The 23,750-nt window shown below is 44.9% G+C and overlaps 1 protein-coding gene across 7 annotated transcripts in view; it reads left to right on the forward strand.

The window, feature by feature from the left end:
• The window catches only part of KCNQ2 (potassium voltage-gated channel subfamily Q member 2), a 109,275-nt gene that overhangs the window by 62,563 nt on the left and 22,962 nt on the right, over positions 1–23,750 (forward strand). For 4 of the 7 annotated variants that reach the window (XM_077831956.1, XM_077831959.1, XM_077831960.1 and 1 more), the window contains exons 8-11: positions 1,388–1,482; positions 7,680–7,709; positions 13,948–14,016; positions 16,274–16,303. In XM_077831956.1, coding sequence (XP_077688082.1) covers positions 1,388–1,482; positions 7,680–7,709; positions 13,948–14,016; positions 16,274–16,303 — 224 coding nt within the window. Of the gene's footprint in view, positions 1–1,387; positions 1,483–7,679; positions 7,710–13,947; positions 14,017–16,273; positions 16,304–21,678; positions 21,733–23,750 lie in introns of all 7 variants that reach the window. The other 3 variants (XM_077831961.1, XM_077831962.1, XM_077831957.1) reach the window with 2 other exon arrangements.

The following is a 23,750-nucleotide window of genomic DNA, read 5'->3' on the forward strand; positions in this document are numbered from 1 at the left end:
AGGCTCTCCATCTCGCTGGTGCGGGGGAGGGGTGCGGGTGTTGCAGTGTAGACGTACCCTCTATTCTTGCACTGAAGAATACCGTTAAGCCATGAAACAGTGCAAGTGAGAGGTTTTAAGAATGTTACAGGTGGGAAATGAACCTAAGGGAGCAACATCTGGGACTCAAGCAAGGAACCTTTATATTAAACTGTCTCAGACAAATTGTTTCCGATTCATTATTCTTTGAGACTCTCTGGAGGAGGAGGGAAGGTGGCATTTTGAGGCAGCTCAAAAGGTGCTAGATAGCAGCCCTGAAAATAAATGCAAGGAAATCATCCACAGGATGACAGCAGATGCTGTCAGCCAGTCTGAGAGGAGAAAAGACAAAATCCAAGAAGATTTAGTTAATACATGATGCAGACAATTAATTAATTCAGCTTGTTTCCCGCAAATTGGTTTTATGCAAAAAGAAAATTTATATGAATGTGATGCTGCGATTGGGAGCATTTTTTGATGGAAACCGATGTCTGTGCATAAGGCACTATTGTAATCTAAGTAATAGTCTGCTATTGCAGCAGGAAAGGCATAGACTGTCAGGTCTTCCAGTCTACAGAAAGACCCTGTTCTTTATCAATAAAACCCAGCAGAGCAGGAACGCAATGGGAGCTGCTGGCTCAAGGCAGAGGGTGTGATTCAGATCTCAGTCAGACTCGCACAGATCAGGTGTAGCAGCGCTGTGAGAGTCGGTGGAGATGCACTAATTTAAGATCAGAATCAGACCCAAAGAGTGGATCTGTGACAGACTGAATCGTTGGGTTAAGGAAGCGGAAAGCTACTAGACTGAGCTACTTGTGAGCCATGTAATCCTTTGACTTGAAAACTTTGATGTGTGTTCCAGCTGAATGGATATTGACTATCAGGATGTGTTCTCTGAGAAGGGTCAGATTGAAGGGTCAGATTTTCAGAGATGCTGAGCACCCCCAGCTCCCCTTGACTCAGCTGGGGTTGTAAGCAGCGGTGCTTCTAACAGTCAGGTTCTAAGCCTTGTTTGTGGGCCTTGCTTATGTTGTTTTTAACATAACCAGCCAGAAAGCGAGGGCAGCATTTTCGGAGGCGAGTGCCATGAGGCAGGGATAGATCTTCAATTTTAAACTGTTTACTGAGCAGCAGTGCAAATCGTTACTTTGTATTTTCATAGGCTCATCTACTGCATAGAGATCTGGTCATCTCTTTTAGAAATTCTGGTCTGAATCAACAGAAGAACCCTTCCGTTCGCAGCTGGCTAGCACTCTTGTCCTCTGAATCTGCTGATCATATTTCTCTTGCTGTGGATTGGAGGGTTAGGGTGGGAAGGACGATTATAGCTGTTTTTCACTCACATGTACAGCTCCCTTCTCCTCCACAGGCTGCTTGGAGGTTCTATGCCACCAACCTCTCTCGAACTGACCTGCACTCTACCTGGGAGTACTATGAACGCACAGTCACCGTTCCCATGTACAGGTACCGACTTTAAACACCTTCTTACAGGTTCCTGTTTCATGATGCCAATGACTCCATCCAGCCCATTCATTTTTTATATTAATTAAATACATTTTTAAAATTTGATTTGAAAAGCTTGCAAGAGCTGGTGTAATTTTAAGTTTCTTCTTATTTTTTTTTGCTTTATTTTAATGTCCATGATATTAATTTACTTTTGTGTGCGTGTTGTTGTTTTCACCTTTATTTCTCTGTATCCATTGGTAGTTGCATTGTGTTGTGACAGTTGCTACGGCAGTGTGAAGACTTCCTCCAGAGCAGCCTTGGAAACTAGGTAAATGCGTCCTTTGCCTTGCCACGCAGATCTTAGTTCTGAGTTGTGTGGTCATGTCATTGTAACCAGATTCTAATGGTTCTTCTGCCTTTCAGCAAACTTCTGCTCCCATCCCTTGACTGGTCCTGACATTCTCCCAGAGTACAGCACTTTGTTCACTGCTTCCTTGAGTTGTAATTGGCATTTATAGGGTCTGCAGCCTCCTCTGATTCCACCTAGGCTGGTGGGATACAGAGAGGATGAGGCCCTGGGGCAGTGACGTTGATTTATATTGTAATGGTTCTCAGAGTCAGAAATTAAACAGAGCACATGTCTCTCTCTGGGGGTTTGAATGAGGCAAAGCCTCCTCTTCTATATTTCTTCAAATATTGAGACCGGGCAATTGCTTTCAATAGGAGAGAAATCCTAAATGGCAACCCAAGGTAGATGTTGATGAAAAGAATAGTCACAACTGCCGTCCCTGCAAGTGGACACTTTCTGGCAGTCATGGCACCAAGGACACACTGCTCCCAGCCTGAAATCCATGCTTGCCTTTGTGACATCGGATAACAGCGTCTCTCAGGCTGATAGCAAAGACATGTCAGTAGGCAGGACTGCCACAGAGTTTTCCTGCGTCTTCAGGAGGAGAGCAGCAGAAAAGTTTGTTTCCAAACAACTGGTTTGGATGCCCAGGCATCTTCCATAGCTCTTACGCCAGGGGGTATTCAGCTTATTTAAGACCTGAGGCTTGACCCATCCTATCAGATGCCTGTGGATAAGTTTGACCTCCCAGCTTTGCCGGTATCAGACCTATAGGAGCAACTGCTTGTGTATGTAACAGCTCTGCCTGCAGCCTGAACTGCCTCTGCGGCTCACCCTGGGTAGGGGGGCAACCCAGGGCTGCCAAGAGCCCAGCATCTTGTGTGACTCACATACACACCTGGCAGTGCCGTCGTGCTGTCACACAGCCCATCGGGATGCCCAACCACATCGGGCAGGGCTGCAAATGCTTCTCCCGGCAGTTGGGAGCTGCTGTGGTGCCTGCTATCCAGGCAGCCTCTCTGCTGCCCCTGCTGAATCCAGGAGGAGGAGAAGGAGGAGGCAATCAGCAGGGACTGAAGGGGAGGGGCTCAAGGAGTGTCACCATGCTCTCCCAGCTAGCCCCCACCTACCCCCCCTCACTCTCCAGGCAACTCCCAGCCTCCATCTGTCCCCAGTGAGCCCCCCAGTCACTCCTCCTACAGCTGTCAGCCCTCACCTCTAATCCAGGCCTGAACCCCACACAGCACCCCGCCCACTCCTGAGCCACCCGCCAGTCCCCACACAGCCCTCTTCCCTACCCCACCTCCAAACAGCCCTCAGCCCCCATCCTTCCCCTCACAATCCCCAGACGCTGTCACTTCCCATACAGCTCTCAGCACCTACCCACCAGCCATCCTCTATGCGGCCCCCAGCTGATCCACTGATCCTCAATCCCCAGAAAGCCAGCTGCACCCCTGCCCCACGGCCAGGCAGCACATGGGCCAGATCCCTCTCCCCGCAACTCATGTCACTTGCAGTTTCTCCCAAAGGGGGAAAATTCAGATTCCAGGTGCGCTGCCCTTCCCGCCCATCAGGAGCAGCTCCACGCAAATGGAAAGACTGAAGAGCTGCAAGAAATAAATCTGATTTGCTTGGCCGCAGGGCAGCTGCCACATTTGAGTGGCATCCGTGTCAATTTGGCATGGTTTAAATGGAATGACCTCTTGCTAATACTAAGGCAGCACTTGAAGCTTAAATGACCCCAGTTAGAGTAGGGATAGCTGGAGAGTGGCATTCCCTTCAGGGTGGGACTTGCAGATGCACTGAAATTCCCTAGGAAATCCCCAGGATGGGGCATGATGCCCTGAAGAGACGTTCACAAAAGCACGGATCCTTTTCAGCAGCCCCTCTCTGTCCTCTGCATGTGGCGAAACAGACTGTGCTCCCCGGCCCCCACAGGCAGGCTCGACAATATGGCAATGCCAAGATGTGGGGGTTTTACGGATTTCCCTTGATGCTAAAAATAGCAGTGAGTGTCATTTTACACACCAAAGGCTTAACGTGCAATGCATCGCCAGGCAGCATTGTGCATCCCTGTCGTTTTAATGTGCATACATGGAGCTACACAGGACGGTCTGTGATGATGAATGAATCAACCGGGTTAGTTCCACAGTAGGAATTGACTGAAGGTGCCGGCCATTGTTTGGTCATTCTCATTGTCTGGTCATTGAGACAGCCCACGGATTTCTTATTTACCCCACTAGAGAATAGCATGGTACAGTATTGGAACGGTAGGTCTGTTACCCCTGGGAGGAACTGTCAGACAGAAGAGCTGTCTATTAGAAATCAAAATCTGTTTCTGTTCTCCCTGATTATTGGTGCGTGTTGGAATCCTAGCAGACAATCAGAATATGTTTCCTTGAGTGGGTGGGCCTGTCAGAAACCCTGCGGCCAGTCTGTTAATCCATTTTCAAAGTCCACTGGAACTCACATTACTATTATGATCAGTGCATTTTGCACGGGATCCATTCCCTATGTTTATTTCTTTTAGCTGAAGACATTTATGAACCACCTTCAGTGTTTTATTTAAAAAGCCTGTTTCCCAATAGCATTACACTCATTCAGTGAGTCTCTCCCTCCCTTCTCCTTGCCTTTAATTGAGGTTAAATAATTCCTACTGAAGTCAGCTCTCAGCGAGGGTGAGAGCACTGGATCTGCTCCAAAGTCTGTTGTGGTCCGTGGCAGCCCAGCCATTGATTTCAGTGGGCCATGGATCAGGCCTTGAGGGTGTTTGAAAGAATAAGCTTCTGGACAGTGAAATCCTTTTCAATGACTATTTGCTAAAGCAATTAGCCCGTTAAAATCGTTGCATCACGTGGCCCAAAAGCTAAAATTCAGGTGGAAAGCTAATCTGGTCAGGTAAATGAAGACCTTTTGGATGCGTTGAATTGAAATTTAGCCTATGAAAGAGTAGAGCCATCTTAACTAAAACCCCCTCAAGGATGAGTTACTCATGGTGGGAGGGGGTGAGGGGCTGATGCAAGGCAATTAATCTCTGTTTGAGGAACAACTGCATGACCTGTGGTCCTTGGAGGAGGTATTACCACTAGTTCTGCACAGGCTGGCCCAGAGGGTGGAGCTGGAGGTGACTAAGGGTTGGGGACATTTGAATATGTGGGTTCACTGGCCATAACACCCCTCACAAATGATGGCCATTATTCTATCCCCTGGGGCTGAAGCCCAATGCACTTTCCCTGGGTTGGGGAGGGTAGATTTTGTCTCCAATTCACATTCCTTTCCCACCGAATTTCACCTGCATAAACCCTGATTATTGTGCTGTATGCAGGTACAGTGAATGTCACCCACAAGGTCAAAAGAAAACCATGTCACACCAATATGTTAAATATGGCGTAAGCCACATAGTTTGGAGACAGATCTGAATGTGGAAAAAGATCTGATGAACTTCCCCAAATGGCAGGTCTGCATGTCTAGGAATTTGGTTTGCACCCTGTTAATGCTTAACAGGTTTCGATTGTACTACAGCAGTGGTTCTAAAACTTTTGCACTGGTGACCCCTTTCACACAGCAAGCCTCTGAGTGTGATCCCCCTTATAAATTAAAAAGACTTTTTTATATTATATATTTAACACCATTATAAATGCTGGATGCAAAGCGGGGTTTGAGGTGGAGGCTGACAGCTCGTGACCCCCCCATATAATAACCTCACGACCCCCTGAGGAGTCCAGACCCCCAGTTTGAGAACCCCTGTACTACAGTTTCTAAATGTAGCAATACTGTCCTTACTATGGAGTAAGGGGAGTATGTATGATCGGGAGGTTGTAGACATGGAACTAGGAGCCAGGACGGCAGAGATCTGTTCTCAGCGCTGTCACTGACTTGTGGTTTGATCTTGGAAAAGTCACTTACTGTAACTTCTTTATAACAAAATCTCCCTGACTGTAAATGGGGATAATAAACCTGGCCTCAGATGGGTGTCGGGAGTATTAATAAATGTTTGTAAACCATCGGAGATCCTCTTATTACAGTTGCTAAATTGACGTGCCAAGGTGTGCCATTGAACCAAAATTACCGTGATATAAATGAACCACCCGCGGGCTGCTGCATAAGGTGCCCGACACACTGGATAAAACATGGTGTCGGCAGTGCTTCATTTGAGCAAGGGCTGAGCCCCGGCACCTCTAGGCTGGGCAGTTCCTAGCCCCGGCCCCTCTTGCCACGTTAGTTATTAAAGTTAAAAAAATGGCTTGTGCCCTGGCACCTCTTTCATTAGGAATTGAGCACTGAGTGCCAATGTCAGTCATGCAACGTGGTGCATCCTCTGAAATTCTCCTGGATGCTGCACAGAAACACCAGTAGCCTCTCACAGTGAATGATTTAATGTATGGGGTTCACTCTATAATGTATCACCTCCCATGTCAATAGCCCTTGAAATCTGTCAGGCGAAGCTCAGTACAAGTAGTCCCCCCCCCATTAAAAAAAAGGAAGTGGGGGGTTAACTTTATATTCTGGCTGTAGCTTTCATCACACACAGAGGCACAGTGTCCATTCTGCCTTCTTCTACCCACTTCCCTAAGGAATTCATGTTATTCCAAATTGTTGAATGAAATAAGCAATATAAGTCACTGATGGAATGCCACATGGCTCGAAATGACACAGGACAGCCCTGCCGTGGGTTACCTCTGCTGTAATCTAGCAGATGAATAAGTCTGTTTTGGAAGGGGGTATGGGGAAGTGGGTATTTCCTCCGTGAGATAAGTAAGATGTGGTGACTGGTATCTTGGCCCAAAGCTGGTAGGTTGGCATTGATGCATCTTTTGCTCACATTGTACTGCTTATTCCTCATTAAGTAGCTGTCAGCAGGAGCCCTGTGACATGGGCTTACATGTTTTCTCAATGTTGCTCCCACAAAGAATGGATTGTTTCACACTGGAAAATTATTACATACGCCTTGCGGGAACATCAGATTTCCAGAACCTCATTGCAATGACCTACTGCAGTAGAGTTAGACCCACTTCTTTTGGGAGGATATTTTATTCCCAAAGAAAATCTAAAATTGAACCCTTACACTCAAAGTACATCAGTACCAAAGTTCAAATAAATAAAACGTGAAACATATGGATTGAATCTGCATAGAAAAGCACATTGTAATGGGCATTTATGCATGTACATACTTATACACCAAGACATCAGAAATTTTTGTGTACATTTGTAACCAGATTTGCTTAAAAGGACTCTGTCCTTCATCACCACCAGTTCTAACAATACCCAGCTCTCGACTACATTACTGTCCCTGATGTGAATGCTCTCTCTGTGTATTGGCAGTCATAGGGTATAAATCAATGGCCACTAGAGATATGCTTATGGTATGGAATTAGTGTAGATCTTCTGAACCTCATTCTTGGACACGTTGAACCCAGGAGCTATGCTTCTGGAGAGGTACCTCATTAGTTAGCATTTCAGAGTGGGAGCTCATGTGATTCTAGGAGGAGGCCCCAGCTGACAGAACCTCCAAATGTAATGATTCCCCCAGGGAATGTCTGCAAAAGGTTGCTTGGAGGTTTCTACATTTTCCCCTCAATCTCTTTTGCCCACCTTTGTTTTTTGAGCAAACCCCAGACTAGCCATTATTGAAGTGCGATACGGATCTGCAGCAATTTGTAGTCCTACTGAGGTTGGGAAAGCTGGAGCCAATTCAGATTTGCCAGCCACCTGTAAGCCCGGTTCACAGTACATCTGCTCATTGAAATACAGGTAGCTCACATGCTAATTTTCTTTCTTCTGTTTCTTTTCTCCCTCCTTCCACCCCTTTTGCTGTTTTTCTTTCTCTGGCCCCTTTTGTTTTCTTTTGGTGAAAACACTCGAAAAGCTCGCAAACGCAAACGTATGGTGCCTCCAGGTATGAAGTGCATGTGAATCTAAAACCATGTGTTATGTCACTCCTTCTTTGTCTGGGACCGTAACATGCTAAGCCTGTAATACAACCAAAACCCTGTTTTTTTTAAAAAAAGCTCCAAAATCAACCTCCCCGCTCAACTGTCTGTAGGCTAATTCCATGCATCTTCATCAATAGTCTAGCTGGTGGTTTGTACAAGCGTTGGGAAACTGTACATCTACGTGGCAATGTCAGGAAGGAGAACAGGAGATTTCTCAGTGAGCTTGGTTTTCTAAGTGGAAGTTATGAACACCTTCAGATTCATAGGACAGTTAATAAGAAAACTCCCCATTCTCTTCTGCCCTTTTCTCATCCTTTTTTTTCGTATTTCCATCTCTCAACTTTTCCTCTCCTTCACCCCTTTTTTCTCCTCTGCAGCCCTCTCTTATCCCAATCCACTCTTGGTTGTCACAGCTGTGGCCACTAGCTACCAGTGAAGATACGTTAAACCGAAATGGCTGGTTTTGACCTCACTTGACAGCCTGTGCTAGCTTTCGAAGGGGCAGTTTAACCTCAATAAGGTTTATGAGAGTTACTGGCAATTCAGAGCTGAGCGAACTGTTTGCAGTGAATATTTCATTCAGTGAGTCTAACCTTTTGGAGTCTTTCAGGTTGAAAGGATCTATATGTATGATACATGTAAAAGATTTATTATGAATAAATATTATCTCAGTGGCTACTAAAAGTGGATTTTCAAATCACAGGGATATGTTAGACATGAAGGAAATCCCAAAGGAAAGTAAATACTTATTTTAAGAAGGAGAACAGTGATCACCTATTTGCTGCTTTGCATTTCAAAATTGCAGGCCTGATCTTGTTCTCCGTTAAACCAGTGTAAATCCACATACACTCCATTGATGTCAATCTGATTTCAGGCCTGTTTTTCCAAACCCGTCTCAGATTTTGCAGTTGTACGTTTTACAGCCACAGTGAGTTGCAGTCACATTTTTGTCCCTGCAGTTAATTTACAGGAAAAAAGCAACAATGCACTGCAGGGACAGAGTTGTGGATATACTTCACTGTGGCACAGAATGGAAGCTCGGTTTGAAAAGCAGGCCTTTACTCTGGTATAACTGAGATAAAAAAATGGCCTCTTGTTTGCAGTCCATAAAATAAAGGTATTTACAAACTTCCAGAAGTTGGAAAATTTATGAAGAGTTGTTCAGGTCAGAGCCACAAAGTCATACTTCAGAAAATCGTTAATTTTACAGGACACATACTTCACCTCAATTTTTATATTTTAGCCATTTGTGTACAGACTTACTATTCTACAATTACAAAGCAACTGCATGGTTATTTCTGTCCTGAATGCCATATAGGCTATTGACTTCATTGGAATAAGGATCAGGTTCCAGATATTCTCTGCAAAATTGTTATGTACGGTAGCGAAAATGGGATTTAGAGAAGAAAACCCTATGCAAGTTACTGGGCCCAAACTTCTGCTAGCCTCAAATTGGCCTTCAATTTTTGTGTGTGCACATTTGCCTACCCTGACAACAGTGCCCCCCGTACCCATATTTAAGTGCAGAATGAGTCTATGCATTTTTGCAAGCAGAATCAATTGCATATGTAAACATGGGCATGCAAAAATCAGGGACTGCAGCTGAAAATTCATATGCATTCAAAATTCATATGCATACAATGCCAGATCCTCAGCTGGTGTAAATCAGCATAGCTCCATTGACGCCAACAAAGATCTGGCCCATAAGGCCCAATTCTGCAAGCCTTACACACATGAGTAATTCTGTTGAAGTCAATGAGACTGCTTGTGTGAGTAAAAGCTGTAAGACGGGGTTCCTCATTATCAGTTTTGTGGTGTCTCGGTCCATAAAGACAAAACCACAATGCAAAGGAGGTTCATTGCGAGTGTGGGCACTTGGTTCTTCTCAGAGACAGGACTTGCTGCATCTTGGGCCTCTCACGGTACCATGCTGTCCACCCAGCTCTGACATCCACTCCTTCTCATCGCTTTGTTGTTCCGTCTTCCTCCCTCACTCCCTGGGGCTGCCTTATGGAATAATGACTGTCGGTTCTGTGTGTGTGCGTGTACACTGCCCCGTCCAGCTGTTTTCCCCCTGTTGTGGTTTGTGATGGTATCGTGTTTTTTTTGCGGCGGGCTTTGAGGCATGAGAACCCCACGGCCCCGGCTCTGTTATGCTTGAATATTTGTGCTCCCAGCAACAGTAATTTTGTGCCGTGGGCAGGGAATGCCTGATGTTAGTGTTGTGTTTCTTGTGATGTATCAACAAGAGCAGGGCGGTCAATTTAATGAGAGAGAGAGGAGATGATTCACTTCTGGAGCCACAAGTACAAAGCAGGAGAGCCTGTGCAGCGAGCAGGAAAGTCTAACCCGTTGCTGAGTTGGGTAGCGTGAGCTGTGTGTCGTACTGTACCTTGGTGTGTGCATCCTCTTGCCTTGCTGGTCTTGAAACATGCACCCTTGAAGCAAGTGAAACGAATGCTGGGACGAGAGAGAGAAAATGTCAAACACCACAATCTCAGGTTCTTTTCCACATCCTAGCGCAAAACACGACAACACCCTACTTCGCACACAGTTCTCTTCCACCCGTGCACATTCAGGGTACTTCTATACTGCAGCTGTGAGGGTGCCTCCCAGCCTGGGGGGACAGACCCACTCTCGCTCAGCTTGAGCTGTGCACTAAAAATAGCAATGTGGACTTTGCGGCCCTGCTGGCAGCACGGCCAAGCAGCCAGAGTACAAGCCCGCCTGACCCCCTGGGAACATACTTGGGTGGCTAGCTTGGGCCATCGCCCAGGCCACAACGGCCACTCAGCTATTTTTAGCATGCTAGCTTGAGCAGAGCTAGTGCGTGTCTGTCTAGCTGAGCTGGGAGGCATACTCCCACCTGCTGTGTAGATGTACCCTTAGAGGCACAAAGATGTCAAGATCCAACAGTTTGGAACGAAACTCAGCAAAACCTGAGCCCTCCATTTCCCTTCATATGAGGTGTATGAAGACATAAAAGCCACAGTGTGCCTCACTGGCAGAGCAGCTCAGTAACTGGTTCCTGAACTGGTATGATAGCTAGAGAGGAGGCCGAGCGGCAGTACTCGCATCTAGGTTTTGGGTTCAGCATGTTCAGGTTTGCTCCTGTCTCCAGTGATGATCGCCAGAAGACTCGTCAACCTTCCTTCTTTTGCTCCGCAAACACACAGACTCCACCATTAAAATGTAGCATCTGCATTTGCGAACTCCCTTTCGTTCCTTTGGCTTCAGTGCTGCATTCAGCTGCTGGCGTTTGGAAGCCACATGGCTGAACCTGTTCTACGGAGAGGCAGCCATTTTCAGCATCATGTGAGCCTAATGCGTTTGTTCCCGTGGTCGGAGCAAGTGACTGGGAGCAAACAGAAAGATCTTGTGACCTAGCTCTGATTGAGTTACTGACTTGCCGGGTCACACTGGACAGGCCATTTGGACTCCTAGTTTGCTCACCCTAGTGCAGAAAAGCTGGGCCATCACCAGATGTTTTACTGGAGATGAAAAAAGTAATCCACAAAAAGGAATTAGGTGCACAACTTCCAGTAAAAATCAGTGGCATTTTGTGCTTGATTTTGTGCACACATCGGCTCAGATAATGCCCTGCAAGGAATCTACAAAAAACAGCCAGTGGCCCTGAATGAACATAATGATGAAGTGCTTCATGCATCACTCCACTGCAGCGAGATCAGGGTCTCCCTGGTAGGATCATTAATTCATCAGGATGGCTGGCTTCAGTATGTGTTATCCTTTAGGGGGAAACAAAACTCTGGCTGAGAGATGTAAGAGGAATGTGGCTGTACTGCTCTGGAAAGAAGCCAGGCCAAATTTTGAGGCCCTATTTTTGTCAACCTCTTTAGGAACTTTTTGATTACCTCCATTTTGGGCACACAAAAACCCAACCATTACATTCACTGAATGGATAATTGTGCTTTTAAATGTGAGTTTTGTACATGCAGCACACGTGCTCTTGTAATCGTGTGGTCAGTTAAGCAAGACCACTGAAAATGCTTCCCTTATAATTTAAAGCTGCTGAAGAACATGTCCATAATTATGCCCTGCTTTGTTCCAAGATTGACTGAGCAGGTGTATAAGAAATGTGGACCAATGACTATGACCAGTGTGATAGCTTATCTGGGACGGACAGGTGCATCCAATCCATAGGGAACATCTAAGTTCGGGAATGCTTCTTGCCCTGTAATGACTAGATATCAGTCCTGCGACTGCTGACAGCTAATGCAGAATCTCCTTTACTTGAGGTGTAGAGCCCAGTTTTAGATCTGAACAGCTGGGTCATAGCTGAGCAAAGAGATCCTGCCCATACAGGAGACACCTCATGGTTCTCGCTCTTTTCGCCAGTAGTCTGGATGCGTCACAGAAGTGGTCATCTGACAGAACATGGTGGGGGAAAGAGCAGCTTGCTTCGATGCTCTGCCCTCCTTAGTTGCTAACTGTGCACTGAGATTCCGATGTTAAGGACTGCCCTCCCTGCATGGTGTGAGTGACACATTTGTAAGGAACCCAGACAGCTGCCATGTAGGAGGTGCTGTGTATGTTGAGAAGGAGGAGGCAGCAGTCCAGGATGGGTGACTCTCCTTTGAATTAGCATAAATTCCTTGATGTGCTGCCTTAGGATGCCAAGAGCTGCACAGGGGTCTGGCTAGCTAGGGCTTGTCTACACGACCACGTAAGCCAATGTAAGTTATGTCGTTCAGGGGTGTGAACGCCTGCCAACATAGCTTCCGCCTCTCGTTGAGGTGGAGTAATTAGGCCAACAGGAGAGCTCTCTCCCAGCGACATAGGGCGTCTTCACCAGATGTGCTACGTCGGTGCAGCTGCACCAATGTAGCGTGATAGTGAAGACAAACGCTTACACCCATTCCAAGGTAAGCTAGCTAGTATCTGGGCGCATTTACTTCAGGCAAGAGTGTAAATATTTTGAGACTTGCCACAGGCAGGCCGGAGGGTTATCTGTGCTGATTTCATGCCCTCTGGGAAGACATGCTGGAAGGAGGAGTTTCGGATATCGGCAAAGACACACCAGGGTTGTGCCAAGGAAGTCTCAACAATCATCTGGATTTGTCCCATCAGCCCCTGACCCTGCGCACAGAGTCCCTGAGCAGACGCTTGAGTGGATGCTGCTCTTTCCAGCGAAGTGAGTCTTTTACGGAGATGAATCCCGTCTCCCAACATTTCCAGTCTGCTTCTCTCGCAGTTGAGAACTCGACCGTGAATATCAATGTAAAATATTTATAGAGCCATCCTCAGATCCATAAAGGTTTCGTGGACTCACAGTAGCACTCTTTCTGCCCTTTACATAAACGTCTCTCCTTCACTTCTGCCAGCTGACATACAGGTGGGCAGCATAGTTAATACCTGCCGTGCATTGCAACTCAGTAGGTTTTATGTTGTTAGAAAGATAAAGCCAGATAGGCAGAATTTTTCATGAACCAATGGATGATCAGAGTGGTAGGGTGAGTTTCTTTTTCTGTAAGTTTCAGATCACAGATGAGGAGGGAACATCCGTTCTACCCTAAGATACAAGGCATATCATCCATTTATTTTGTCTTCACCAGGACCGGACACATGAAGTATGAATCAAACATTCAACCAAATTCAAAGCTGGACCGAACATTTGTTATAAGTTTTAAACACTGCTGCCAGTTTCCTTGGATAGTCGCAGCCTCTGGAAGTCTGTCCCTCCTCACACTGTAAGGTTCTGCCTCTTCCTCCAGGATACCCCCAGTTTCTGGAGTTCTGCCTCTGGCAACAGGATCACACTACAGTGTACTTTGAGTTCTTCTGCCAGCCCTAGTCTCTGGGACCTGCATGACACCTCTAACAAAGTAGGGCCAACTGCTAAACAACATGCTGTAAACACCTGCCTTGCCAAATGTAACAGTACTGTACTGGCCACTGCTCAACTTCGGAGAGTTTAGAGATACAAGAATGCAGATGAAATTTCTCTCTCTCTCTTTCTCTCACTGCCTTGCTATCTGTCTCTCCTGCACCTACCTTCGGGCACTTTGAAAAGTGGCCTTAGCAGTCCGATCCCTGTTCATTCTCCCCAAGCTATCCAGTGTTTGCAAACCACGACACAAAGCTCAGATTGGTTGAAAGTAGGTGGGTGGGGTAGTTCCCGTGACAGGAAGTTGTGATATTGTCTCTGCCTGAATGTAATTGTCTCTCATTTTCTCACTTTAGACTCATTCCGCCTCTGAACCAGCTGGAACTCCTCAGGAACCTGAAGAGCAAATCGGGACTGACTTTCAGGTTAGCAACAGAGCTGGGAGAGCTCAGAAAACACCCAACTGGCAAACCAATTTCCTTCCTTCCTTCCTTCCTTCCTTCCTTCCCTGGTATGTGCACAGCCCTGGATAATTCTGTGTACCTGGATGCTGCCATATAATGGGTTATATATGGTGCGTTGGCTCCCATCCCTCTCCCCAGGTGATGCTTGTAAATTCCTTTGCTAGACCCTTTCCTACATCATCTTCTATTAAACATTCCCTGGGTGTTCAGCTGACAACAGAAAGTAATATGTCATGAGGCTACCTGGCCAGTCTGAGCAAAGTGCTGAAGGGGGTTGGGGCTTTTTAAGACCTCTGGAGTTATCTCATGTTTCAGAAAAATTGTTAACGCATCAGGAGCTTAACATGCCTGACTAAAGGACTTACAATTTGTATATTTAATCCCAGGATTGGGCATGGCTCCTGGCTTATTTGTAAATGGCATCTGTGTTATGTTCCCCCAGGCCCTGTAGCATGGCTTCTCTTCTTCTGCTCAAGGGAATTTGGATGGGACTCTCTTCAGAGCTCATCAATACCACGTTTTTTTACTACCTAAAATGGTCACTGCTGAGTAGAGCCAGGCCCAGGAGATCTGCATTTGTATGTCCACTAGAGTTTTAGGAATTTGGTCCCTGGATTTGCATCTGAACTTCCCCAGAGTGATCTGGTGTTCTGGCTCAGGCAAATCCCTACTCACTGGGGGACAAGTGTCACTCCCTCTCTACCAAGGACCAAGTGAGCTGCCTCTGCAGCATTCTCAATTCCTGCCAGCTTGGAGAATGGGAGATGGTGGCCAGAAATCAAATGCAGCTCTCCTAGGTGGAAATGCAAAGAACTTTCACTAGGCCACCAGGCCATTTTTCATCATTTTTTTTTGTTGGGAGAGAGAAGTTCTTGAATCGTATATGAACCTTGGGTGAGATTTTCAGCCTGGCCTTAACTTGGCCTCTGGTTTTGTGCCGGAAATTGTAGAGGCGCCATTTAGTTCACTTTGTCTTCTATGCCCTGGATTTACTGGGCCAATCAGGTATTTAGACATCTAAATGACATGCAGCAACTGCATACCCAAATTGCCAGAGTTTGAAAACATGGCTCGTGTCTCTCTCTCTCAATGAGCAGTTGCCAAAGATAATTTTTCATATGGAGCCTTTAGCCGCAGCTGAGGCTCCTGCAGGAGCTGGAAAAAGAGTGGTGTGCACCTTCCAGCCGACCCCCCCCCCCACACACACACACAAAAAACCCAACAACAACAACAAAACTTCTGCACTACTGAGCCACTGCATGGGGCAGATGCATCGATGAAACAACATCTCCTAGAGTTAGTGTAACAGGCCCGCCTGAGCCAGGGCATCCCGCAGAGCAGACTTGCCTTAATTTTACAGAAAAAATAAATTAACACAACTCAAAATGGCCACCTGGATATTAAAGATCATAACATAAAATAACCAGCCCTTTGCTGAGCCAAGCAAAATGGTGTTAGAGCTAGGTCCCTGATAGGCCAGGTTTCTTAAGTTTAGGAGAGGGAGAGCCTGCTGTCACAGCTTCACCCAGAACTGGCCCTTGAAAGAAGCAGCCAATTCTTTTTATCTTGCTTGCTGAACCCTGATTGGCCTCTGCCAGCTCCCAGCCCTTCTAGCTGCAGGAAGACCAAGTCTCATTGGTTCCACCGGTAGCTGATCCTGGCAGATCTCTGTAGATCATTCCTGGTGGTCCAGACTCACTTTTAATCATTTCGAAAAGGACCACTTTGTAGAGAGGGGTGTGCAAAGGTTGGGCGGGGCCTCTGGTAGGGGGCAGCAAATGCCTGGTACACCTCATGACTGTCAGTTCTATGCCTAAGAGCTGAAAGGAAAGTTTATGAAAGGTCTGTGAAAGTCCTGGGGAGTTGCTCAGAAACAAACTCAAATTTTCAAAGTAGCTTGACCATTCGCTGTCCCTCGTTTGCTCATGTGAGTGGTGTAACCACGGGGCTCCATAGTAATCTGTGTGCACAAAGAGGTGGGTTTTGTGACTTTTTGACCCTGTACGTCTCGTGTGTCTCCTCCCAAGGTTGTGTGAGTCTGCGGCTATCTTCTCTCCAGCCCGGAAGCCCCAGGAGTAAGTGCTCCATGCCCTCCCTTGCATCCACCTCGCTTAGTTGTACTGTTTGGTACTGTCCTTTCGTTATGTTTGAACAGTGAATGCAGCTGCATCCTTCGCTCCTGACACCACTGATAATGTCCTATTGCTTCTGTTTAAAGGAAAGAGCAGCAGCCTGAGCCATCACCCAGGTCTGTATCACTGCCAACATGCCATTCCCATGCTTTACATGTATGTGAGAGTGTGCACGCCACGTATGCCTGTACCAACAAGGAGCTGAGTGCCATTAAAACCAGCATAGCAGGTTGTCGCGCTTGTTCTGAGCTGTGGGACATGTCACTGTGTGTCATACATATATGTAATGCTGGGCCTTAAATCAGATTTTCCTTCTTTGCAGTATACCTTGGCTATATTTTGTAGCTATGTGGATAGTGTCTATGAGGGTTGTGCTGGCAGCAGATGAGGTTTGAGGCGTGTCAAATTTGCCCTCAGAAATGTTTTGTGACAGGCTGATGTCTTCTGAGTTTTTGGCAGATGAGTGTCCAGAGTACATGGGAAAAGGGGACTGTTTTATGCCTCTCTTTCCTCTGCCTGTTTCCAGAATCTGGGAGCTGAAATAACAATGTAGACACAATTTTAACACTTCATGTTCTGTTCCCCTGCCACCACACGTCCCATGACTGAGCCCAACCCTGGCTCTGCCTTTCCTTCAGTCCCTGTACCAAAAAACCAAAGCGAGTTCAGCCAGACACTCTCAGAACTCTCCCAGGCCATGGGTTTAGGAGAAATGGAGCATTGCCTACGTCCACTGGCCCTCCATGCCATTCAATCGCTTTGTACGTCAACAGCTCCAAACACCTCCCAGCACTCCCCTGCTACCCCTTCTTGCCAAACCCGTTGTGCAATAACTGACTATACTCTTTGGACTCAATCACATAGTCTTTACTCACTAACTTCAGGTGGAGTTTTGCATGAATAAGGAAAGCTTCAAGATTTGGTCCAATATAATTAAAGAGCACGGGCATAATATTTTATGCCTGTTTCAAACCATCACTGCAAGATACAGAGGATGCCACTAGCATGATTGACAGCAGGTACTGGAACTGAGGAATCATCTAAAGTAGGGTACACCTCATGGGATCACAGATCTCCCTGCCTTAGAACTTGCTGAATAATGTATGCGACCAATGTTTTTGCATGCGAACGGTCAACTAGAGCTGCTGGAAAGTTTTAGCTTACACAGATTTTCCAGTGGAAAACGGGAGAGAGGGAAATGCTGATGACAATTTTTGAGACAAATGTTCCTCATTTTCCATCCAGCTCAACCTAGTTAATTGCATGTCAGTATCCCATCGGTTAGTTGTTCTTGGCAGTAATTTCAGGTTGAATTTCGAACTGGATGTTTTTAACCCTCCACCCCACCCAACTTAGTTTATGACCTAAATATGTTAAGAAGGAAATACTGTTGGATCTAAACACTTCTTGCGGTTCACTAACATTGTAAATATAACAAGACAGATGTTAGTCTAAGGATGGTGTTCCTGTACTGGATGTAAAGGTCTGCTGCACCTTTCAATCTCAGGGGCTAGAAACAAGTTAACTTTTCCATGGCACAAAATCCAGTAAAGGATATTTAAGTAGATAAGGTGCCGGCTAAGAGGATTAAGTGCCCAGCTTTACTGTTATTTCCACTTTATCTCCTTCCTGTCACTCATCTGAGCTTTTCTGTGCATGTAGGATCTCCAGAGTGCTCCATCCACAAGCTGCCAAATAAATCTAATCACCAACATCACGTTTTCACAAGTCAGACCTTATTTCCTCCTGCTTTGAGGCCTAACCTTGTGCAGTGAGAAGGAATGTAGCCTCCCGTCCTCCATTCCACTTCAGATATCATCAGCAAGGAAAACAACACAGCGAGTGCCTTCCTGGAAGAGACCAAGCGTGAAATATTGGCCCCAGTACCATTGAGGCCAGTGGAGCCAGGATGTCATCCCAAGAATCTGGCTAATCTGGTATCCTGTCTCTGCCAGTGGCGTATTTTGTACGCTTCAGAGGAAAAATTAAACTCCCCAGACTGCACCTAGTTGTGCCATGCGGAAGAATCTCTACTTGGTCTCAGCCAAGGTTCTGTTTAGACCCCGAAGTCTGAGGATTGATAGCCCTTTGTGACTTTATGTTAGCCTGTGTAACTGTAACAACAGATGCTGTCCTCAATCGTAGAAGCATTTTTCTTTTCATCTCACTAACATCCTGCAGCAGTAAGCGCCACAGGTTAATACACATGTTAAAATAATATTTTTTTAGTGGTTTTAATTTTTTCCCTTTTAATTGTATCCAGCACCCTTTTGTTCTTACGTTGGGGGAGAGGGTAAATGGAAGTGGCATGATTGGTCTTTTCTTTCCTATTCATTATTTTCTATAACTTCCTCACTTGACTCCTTTTCAAACTAAGTTTTCTTAGTCCTTATAATATTCCCCTCATGCTTCAAATCATTTTTGTTGCTCTTCTAGGAAAGTGGCTACACAGGAGTACTCAAAGCTGAGGGTGTGCTGTTTACTTTTATAATGGCATTAAAATATTTTCCGTATTGTTCTCAATAGCCTCCTTAGCGCAGCCAAACCAATTTTCCCCCAATATTTTGCTAGCGCAATAATCCTTCCTTCCACCCCATTATTCTGACACAGCTGCAGAACTGATGAAGGCATTTTACAAAGATCAGCACACCTTCCCGTGTGAGGGTTGAGATTGCCAACATTCTCAGTGCCCATAAAGAAACTCTTTTTACTCAAATAGATGTCTGGACCCTTTAGGAACAGACCCCAATACGCTTACATTGAGTAGCACTGGAAGGTCTCATAGAAGCCAGAGTATACTCTGGAAGACCATACCCCTAATTTCACATGCAGTGCCCTTAAACCCACAGGGATTCAACTATTAATTTATTTATTATTTGTATTTTGGTATAGGGGCTCCAATCATGCATCAGAGCCCAGTACGCTCGGGGCTGTACAGAACTGAAAGTCAATGCCCCTTTACACATAATGCAGTTACCCAATTTGGGGTTACCCTATTACTGTATAACACTTTAGTATTTTTTTTTAATTACCAAGGGAGGTGTTTATTTTGCCTTGGATTTGAATTAGGCATTGCAGCTTGGAGATGGGTTTCGTCTTTGCCATTTTTCTGTTATGTTTTACGCTCAAACTTGTCTGCATTCATCCCGTTACCAAGCACTGTGAAGTTGTATGCTGATCAGCTATTAAGAACCATAAGCTCATTTCTCTGTGACCCGCAGTGCAGGTTGTGATGGACACAAACCATGTTGGTATTTGGCTACATTTTTTTTAACTCCTCATAAAGTCTGCTCTGTTGCAAAGTGCTTTGGGTGCTGTCTGTCCATCTGCATCGCAATCGGCTTATGACAGGGGTGGGGGAGCAGAACTCTTCACGTCCTGATGGCTGACCTATACAGTGCAGCTAGCTATGATCACTCCCTCTAATAAAAGAACACACTTCTCTTGTGTCTCTCTCAAGGTGGAGATGAAAGTATGGCCGGCTGGCTGCCCTGTCTGTTAGCCTCAGGGGAAGCAGAAGGGAGGGGGTGTGACTTTTCTCACTACTCCTACTAAGCAAGGCCTACTATTCAGATAGGGTAATGGGATGTGATTATTCACGTACTAATCAGGCTGAAAATTCAGTGTGGCAGGTTGTCTCTGCTTATTTTGTCTTCTGACCAAAGTATTAAGGGGCACATGTGTGGCTTAGCTAGGTCTGCGGAGATTTCTATGTGAAATATGTGTCCGATGTTCTTTAAAAATGGTTTGTTGAACATCTGTAGGCATCTGTGATGAGATTTATACCCTTCCTTTTGTATTTTTCAGGACAGGATCAGGCAAAATGAAAAAAAAATCAGAGTGCAAAGAAACAGGAGAATTCTAGGGAACTGTAGAGTTAGAAGAAGCAGATTACATGCTCCAGCATGAGTTAGGGTCACCTGGAATTGTGTAAATAAGCCTAGCAACCAGTTTAAAAGGTCATCTTCAAGTTGTAGATTGTGGTTCCCCATCCCACTTCCATTGAAATCAGAGGGAGTTTTACCATTAACTTAAATGGGTGCAGGATTGGGTCCCATTGGAATATATTATTTTAAAAAATATATGTGTGTATATATCTATATATATTATATTATTATTAAAATGATACTGTTATTAAAATGGTGTCAGATATTCATGCTGTGACTGTGTGTAATCTGGGAATAATCAGTTGCCATAATGGGGACTGATTATTTGAAAAGAAGGGACTGCTACTTTCTTTAGAGACTGAAAAAGAGATTAAGAAACCAAGTAACCAATGTGTCTCTCCAAATCTGTGCATGCTGAATATTCTCTGTCTATGATGTTATCTATAGAGCCCAGCTGTATGGCTATCCAGGCCGCTAACCTGTCACTTGGGCTCTATGTGGGTGCAGGCTCTGTCTGCACTAAACTTGTTGCAGAGGCCTTTGGAGTCCTAAAGAAAGAGAGGGTGGATTCCATTTGAACTTGCACTGGCTGCTACAGAGCAGAAAGAATTTTACATATTCCTTCTGTTACTAAACACGAGCCCTTCAGGTTGCCAAGTTCAAATTTAAGAAAACGTGGGGAAAGCCAAATAGGGTTCCCCCCCTTCTGAAATTTAAATATAACTGCAAAGTCGTCTAGTAATACTTGAGCACAGCTGTCTGAAGCATTTTCAGGTTATGTCAGTGGGCTATCCCATAACCTTTTTGCAAAGAGAAGGCAGCTTTGTGTCAGGGGAACCCTGTCTTGGTGAATGGCTAACAGTATGCGAGTCCCTGAGCACAGAAAAGAGGGTGACTCGGGTCAGATTCATGGGAACTTTATAGATTCATTAACAAGTCCATAACTGCCTCCCCCCCCACGCACACTTTTTTAGATCCTGATTTGCAAGTGTTACAAAAAATGGATTTTGTGAATTTTGAAATGCCAAGTCCTTAGCACGGGGGGATTTGCCACGTACCATTGATGTGGGTTTTTAACACCTAATTTCACATAGCACTGTGGCAAGCAGAGAAGGAGCAAACTATTAATAACAAAATACTCGAAAGAAGAGAAATAAACCCTTTGAATGGCTTTGGAGGAAACTGTTTTTATCCTAGGACATTAACGTGGGCTCCACATGCTCGGGGAACTGAAAAATCAGCGATTAAATTTATTTACAAGAAATTAAGGAGGGACTGCTTTTTTTCCAAGCAGGTGGTAGGATCTACCTGGTGGACTCATTTTGTTAGTAAAGTCAACAGTTGGTGAAGTAATGCAACCAACTGAGTGCAAAAGGGGTCATTCCTAATAGCGGGTCATTCCTAAGTTACTACAGAGCAATTCCTTTCATGAATCTCACTGCAACAAATAAAACCCTTTTTTTTTCTTAAATGGTCAAATGTTAATATCCCATCACAAACGCAGCCATCAAAAAAGCCTGTCTTTTAAACCTAGAAACGATCATCAAAGTTTCCTGTTTGGCATTTGCTTCCGGGTCTAATCTTTACTCTCCCCTCATTTCCAGTAAAAGCAAACCATGCAGAGAGTCACTATGTGGATGCTGCTCAGGAAACTCTAGGTACCACGGGAAATGCGTCGCACGGAACTAATCTAAAGCTGCACGGCTCATTCTCTCTCTACCCTGCTACCACCCGTTCTGATCACTTCCCTGCTTAATAGAGGTACTAGATGAGTAAAACAAATTTAAGAGCCTCCTCATGTCCTTCTCTGAAATCAGAGGCTCTCTCGTTTTCCAATAATGCAGCACACAAGAATCAACAGAAGCTGGGGAAATGTGTAATGCTGACACTGGATATGGGCTAGCACGCCAGAGACTGGTAGCAATGAAGGAGGCCAAGAACTAAGCTTAAACAATGATGGAAAATAGAACATTTTAAAAAAAAAAACCATTCATCATCTCTCTACCCCACCCTACGCTACAGGGAACCCTTGCACAGTTAATTGTATATTATAAAGCAATACAAATTTAGTAACAGAAAAATCACCAGCTCTCCACCTCCGCTAAACATTGTTCGTTTGGCTCTCTGAATACCTATGAATGGGCCTTTCCTAATCTTGTGGCATTTGGAAGAATGGCTTGCCTATCTAGCACCTCTACTACGCAGCTAGACAAGGACTAATCTTCAACCTATTGTAATCGACATAGGGGATATATTGTCTCTCCTATTGTGGGCATATCTCCTATTTGCATTAAAAGTGATCCTGCATATAGGTCGAGTGGGGAATAAATAGATAGACTTTAGAGTCTGATACAGTGTCTTTTATCAAGTTGACAACATGACTGTTAACCATCTTCAAAGACTTCTCCCAAACTTGTGTTCCTTGACACACTGTCTGAGGATCATAAGGAATTTCCAGTGTCCTTTTTCTTTTCTTGACATATAAATATGTCCGTTATTCTCCTGCTCACATTAGATTCAAGTGCTCCCCTCCCCAGCACTGAATTTACAGGCAGCCAACAAGCGCCTTGTGGTTGAATAATTAATCCCCAGCATTTGCATGCTTGGAATGGTGACAGTGAATTCCCATTTATTTCTTGCATTGAGTGCAGGATCACAAGCACAGGGGCAGCAGGGAGCTGAGTGATGCAGCATGATTGTGACATGGGATTTATGCATGCTCTTTTTGGAATCCATTTTAATCCTCAAGATCACGAGTCTTTGTCTCTTTGTTAGAAAGCAGCTAAAGTAGAGTTTTAAAGAAATCTCTCTGGTTTTCTCAATGAATTATTCCACCCTGTGTATTTTTTTCCTTGATTGCTATTGTTTTTTTTTAATATATATATAAATATATATACCTGCCATGAATGGATAGCTTCTAGTTTATCTTGGAATATTTTTATATACCAGAAGTTCAGAATCAGAGGTAAATCCCATGTCTTAATGGGTGACAAAGAGGAAGGTTCACAGTAACCAATTCTCCATAGTGAGATTCTTCTGTAGCTTAACTAATAGCCAGAATCTTCATATGGTCTCCTGTTGTATGTTCTGACCATGCTGTGGCTCCCTTGGAGTTTATATTAGGAACGTCTGACTTCAATATCATTGGCGCATGGTTAGTTACATAGAGATTACTTACATAACTCACAAAAAGTCTGCTTCAAATTAGAGCTGTCATTACTATATTTTTTCATTCAGAACATTTAAATTTTATCTTATCTTATCTTCCATGTTCCCATCTACCAGTGCAGACTTTTCTATCCTTGGAGGTGTATGCTTCTAGTTGGTGAAGGCTCCTCCCTCCTGCACATTGATAGTGCCAGCTGTTTAATTTTAGGGCTCTTTTTGGCACTTATGAATGATATTAATAACACTTCTTTCTTGCTTGTCATTACACAGTACACCTCCTGGAAAACTGGAAGCTCTGATCTTCACTTGTTTGTCTTCTGACATTGGTATCAGTGGCCAAGTGAATTTGTATTACTTCCTAGGGATGGATACTTTCTTATATGCAAAGGCAGTATAAATCACTTAGATTTCTTTAGAAGAAATCTAACTCCTTCCTTCCCACTCGGCTTTTTCTTTTATTTCCCCCTTCTTGACTTCTGCTGGAGGAGGAAAGGAACCAATTCATTAA

Source organism: Eretmochelys imbricata, chromosome 13, assembly GCF_965152235.1.
Source record: "Eretmochelys imbricata isolate rEreImb1 chromosome 13, rEreImb1.hap1, whole genome shotgun sequence".
NCBI lineage: Eukaryota > Metazoa > Chordata > Testudines > Cheloniidae > Eretmochelys > Eretmochelys imbricata.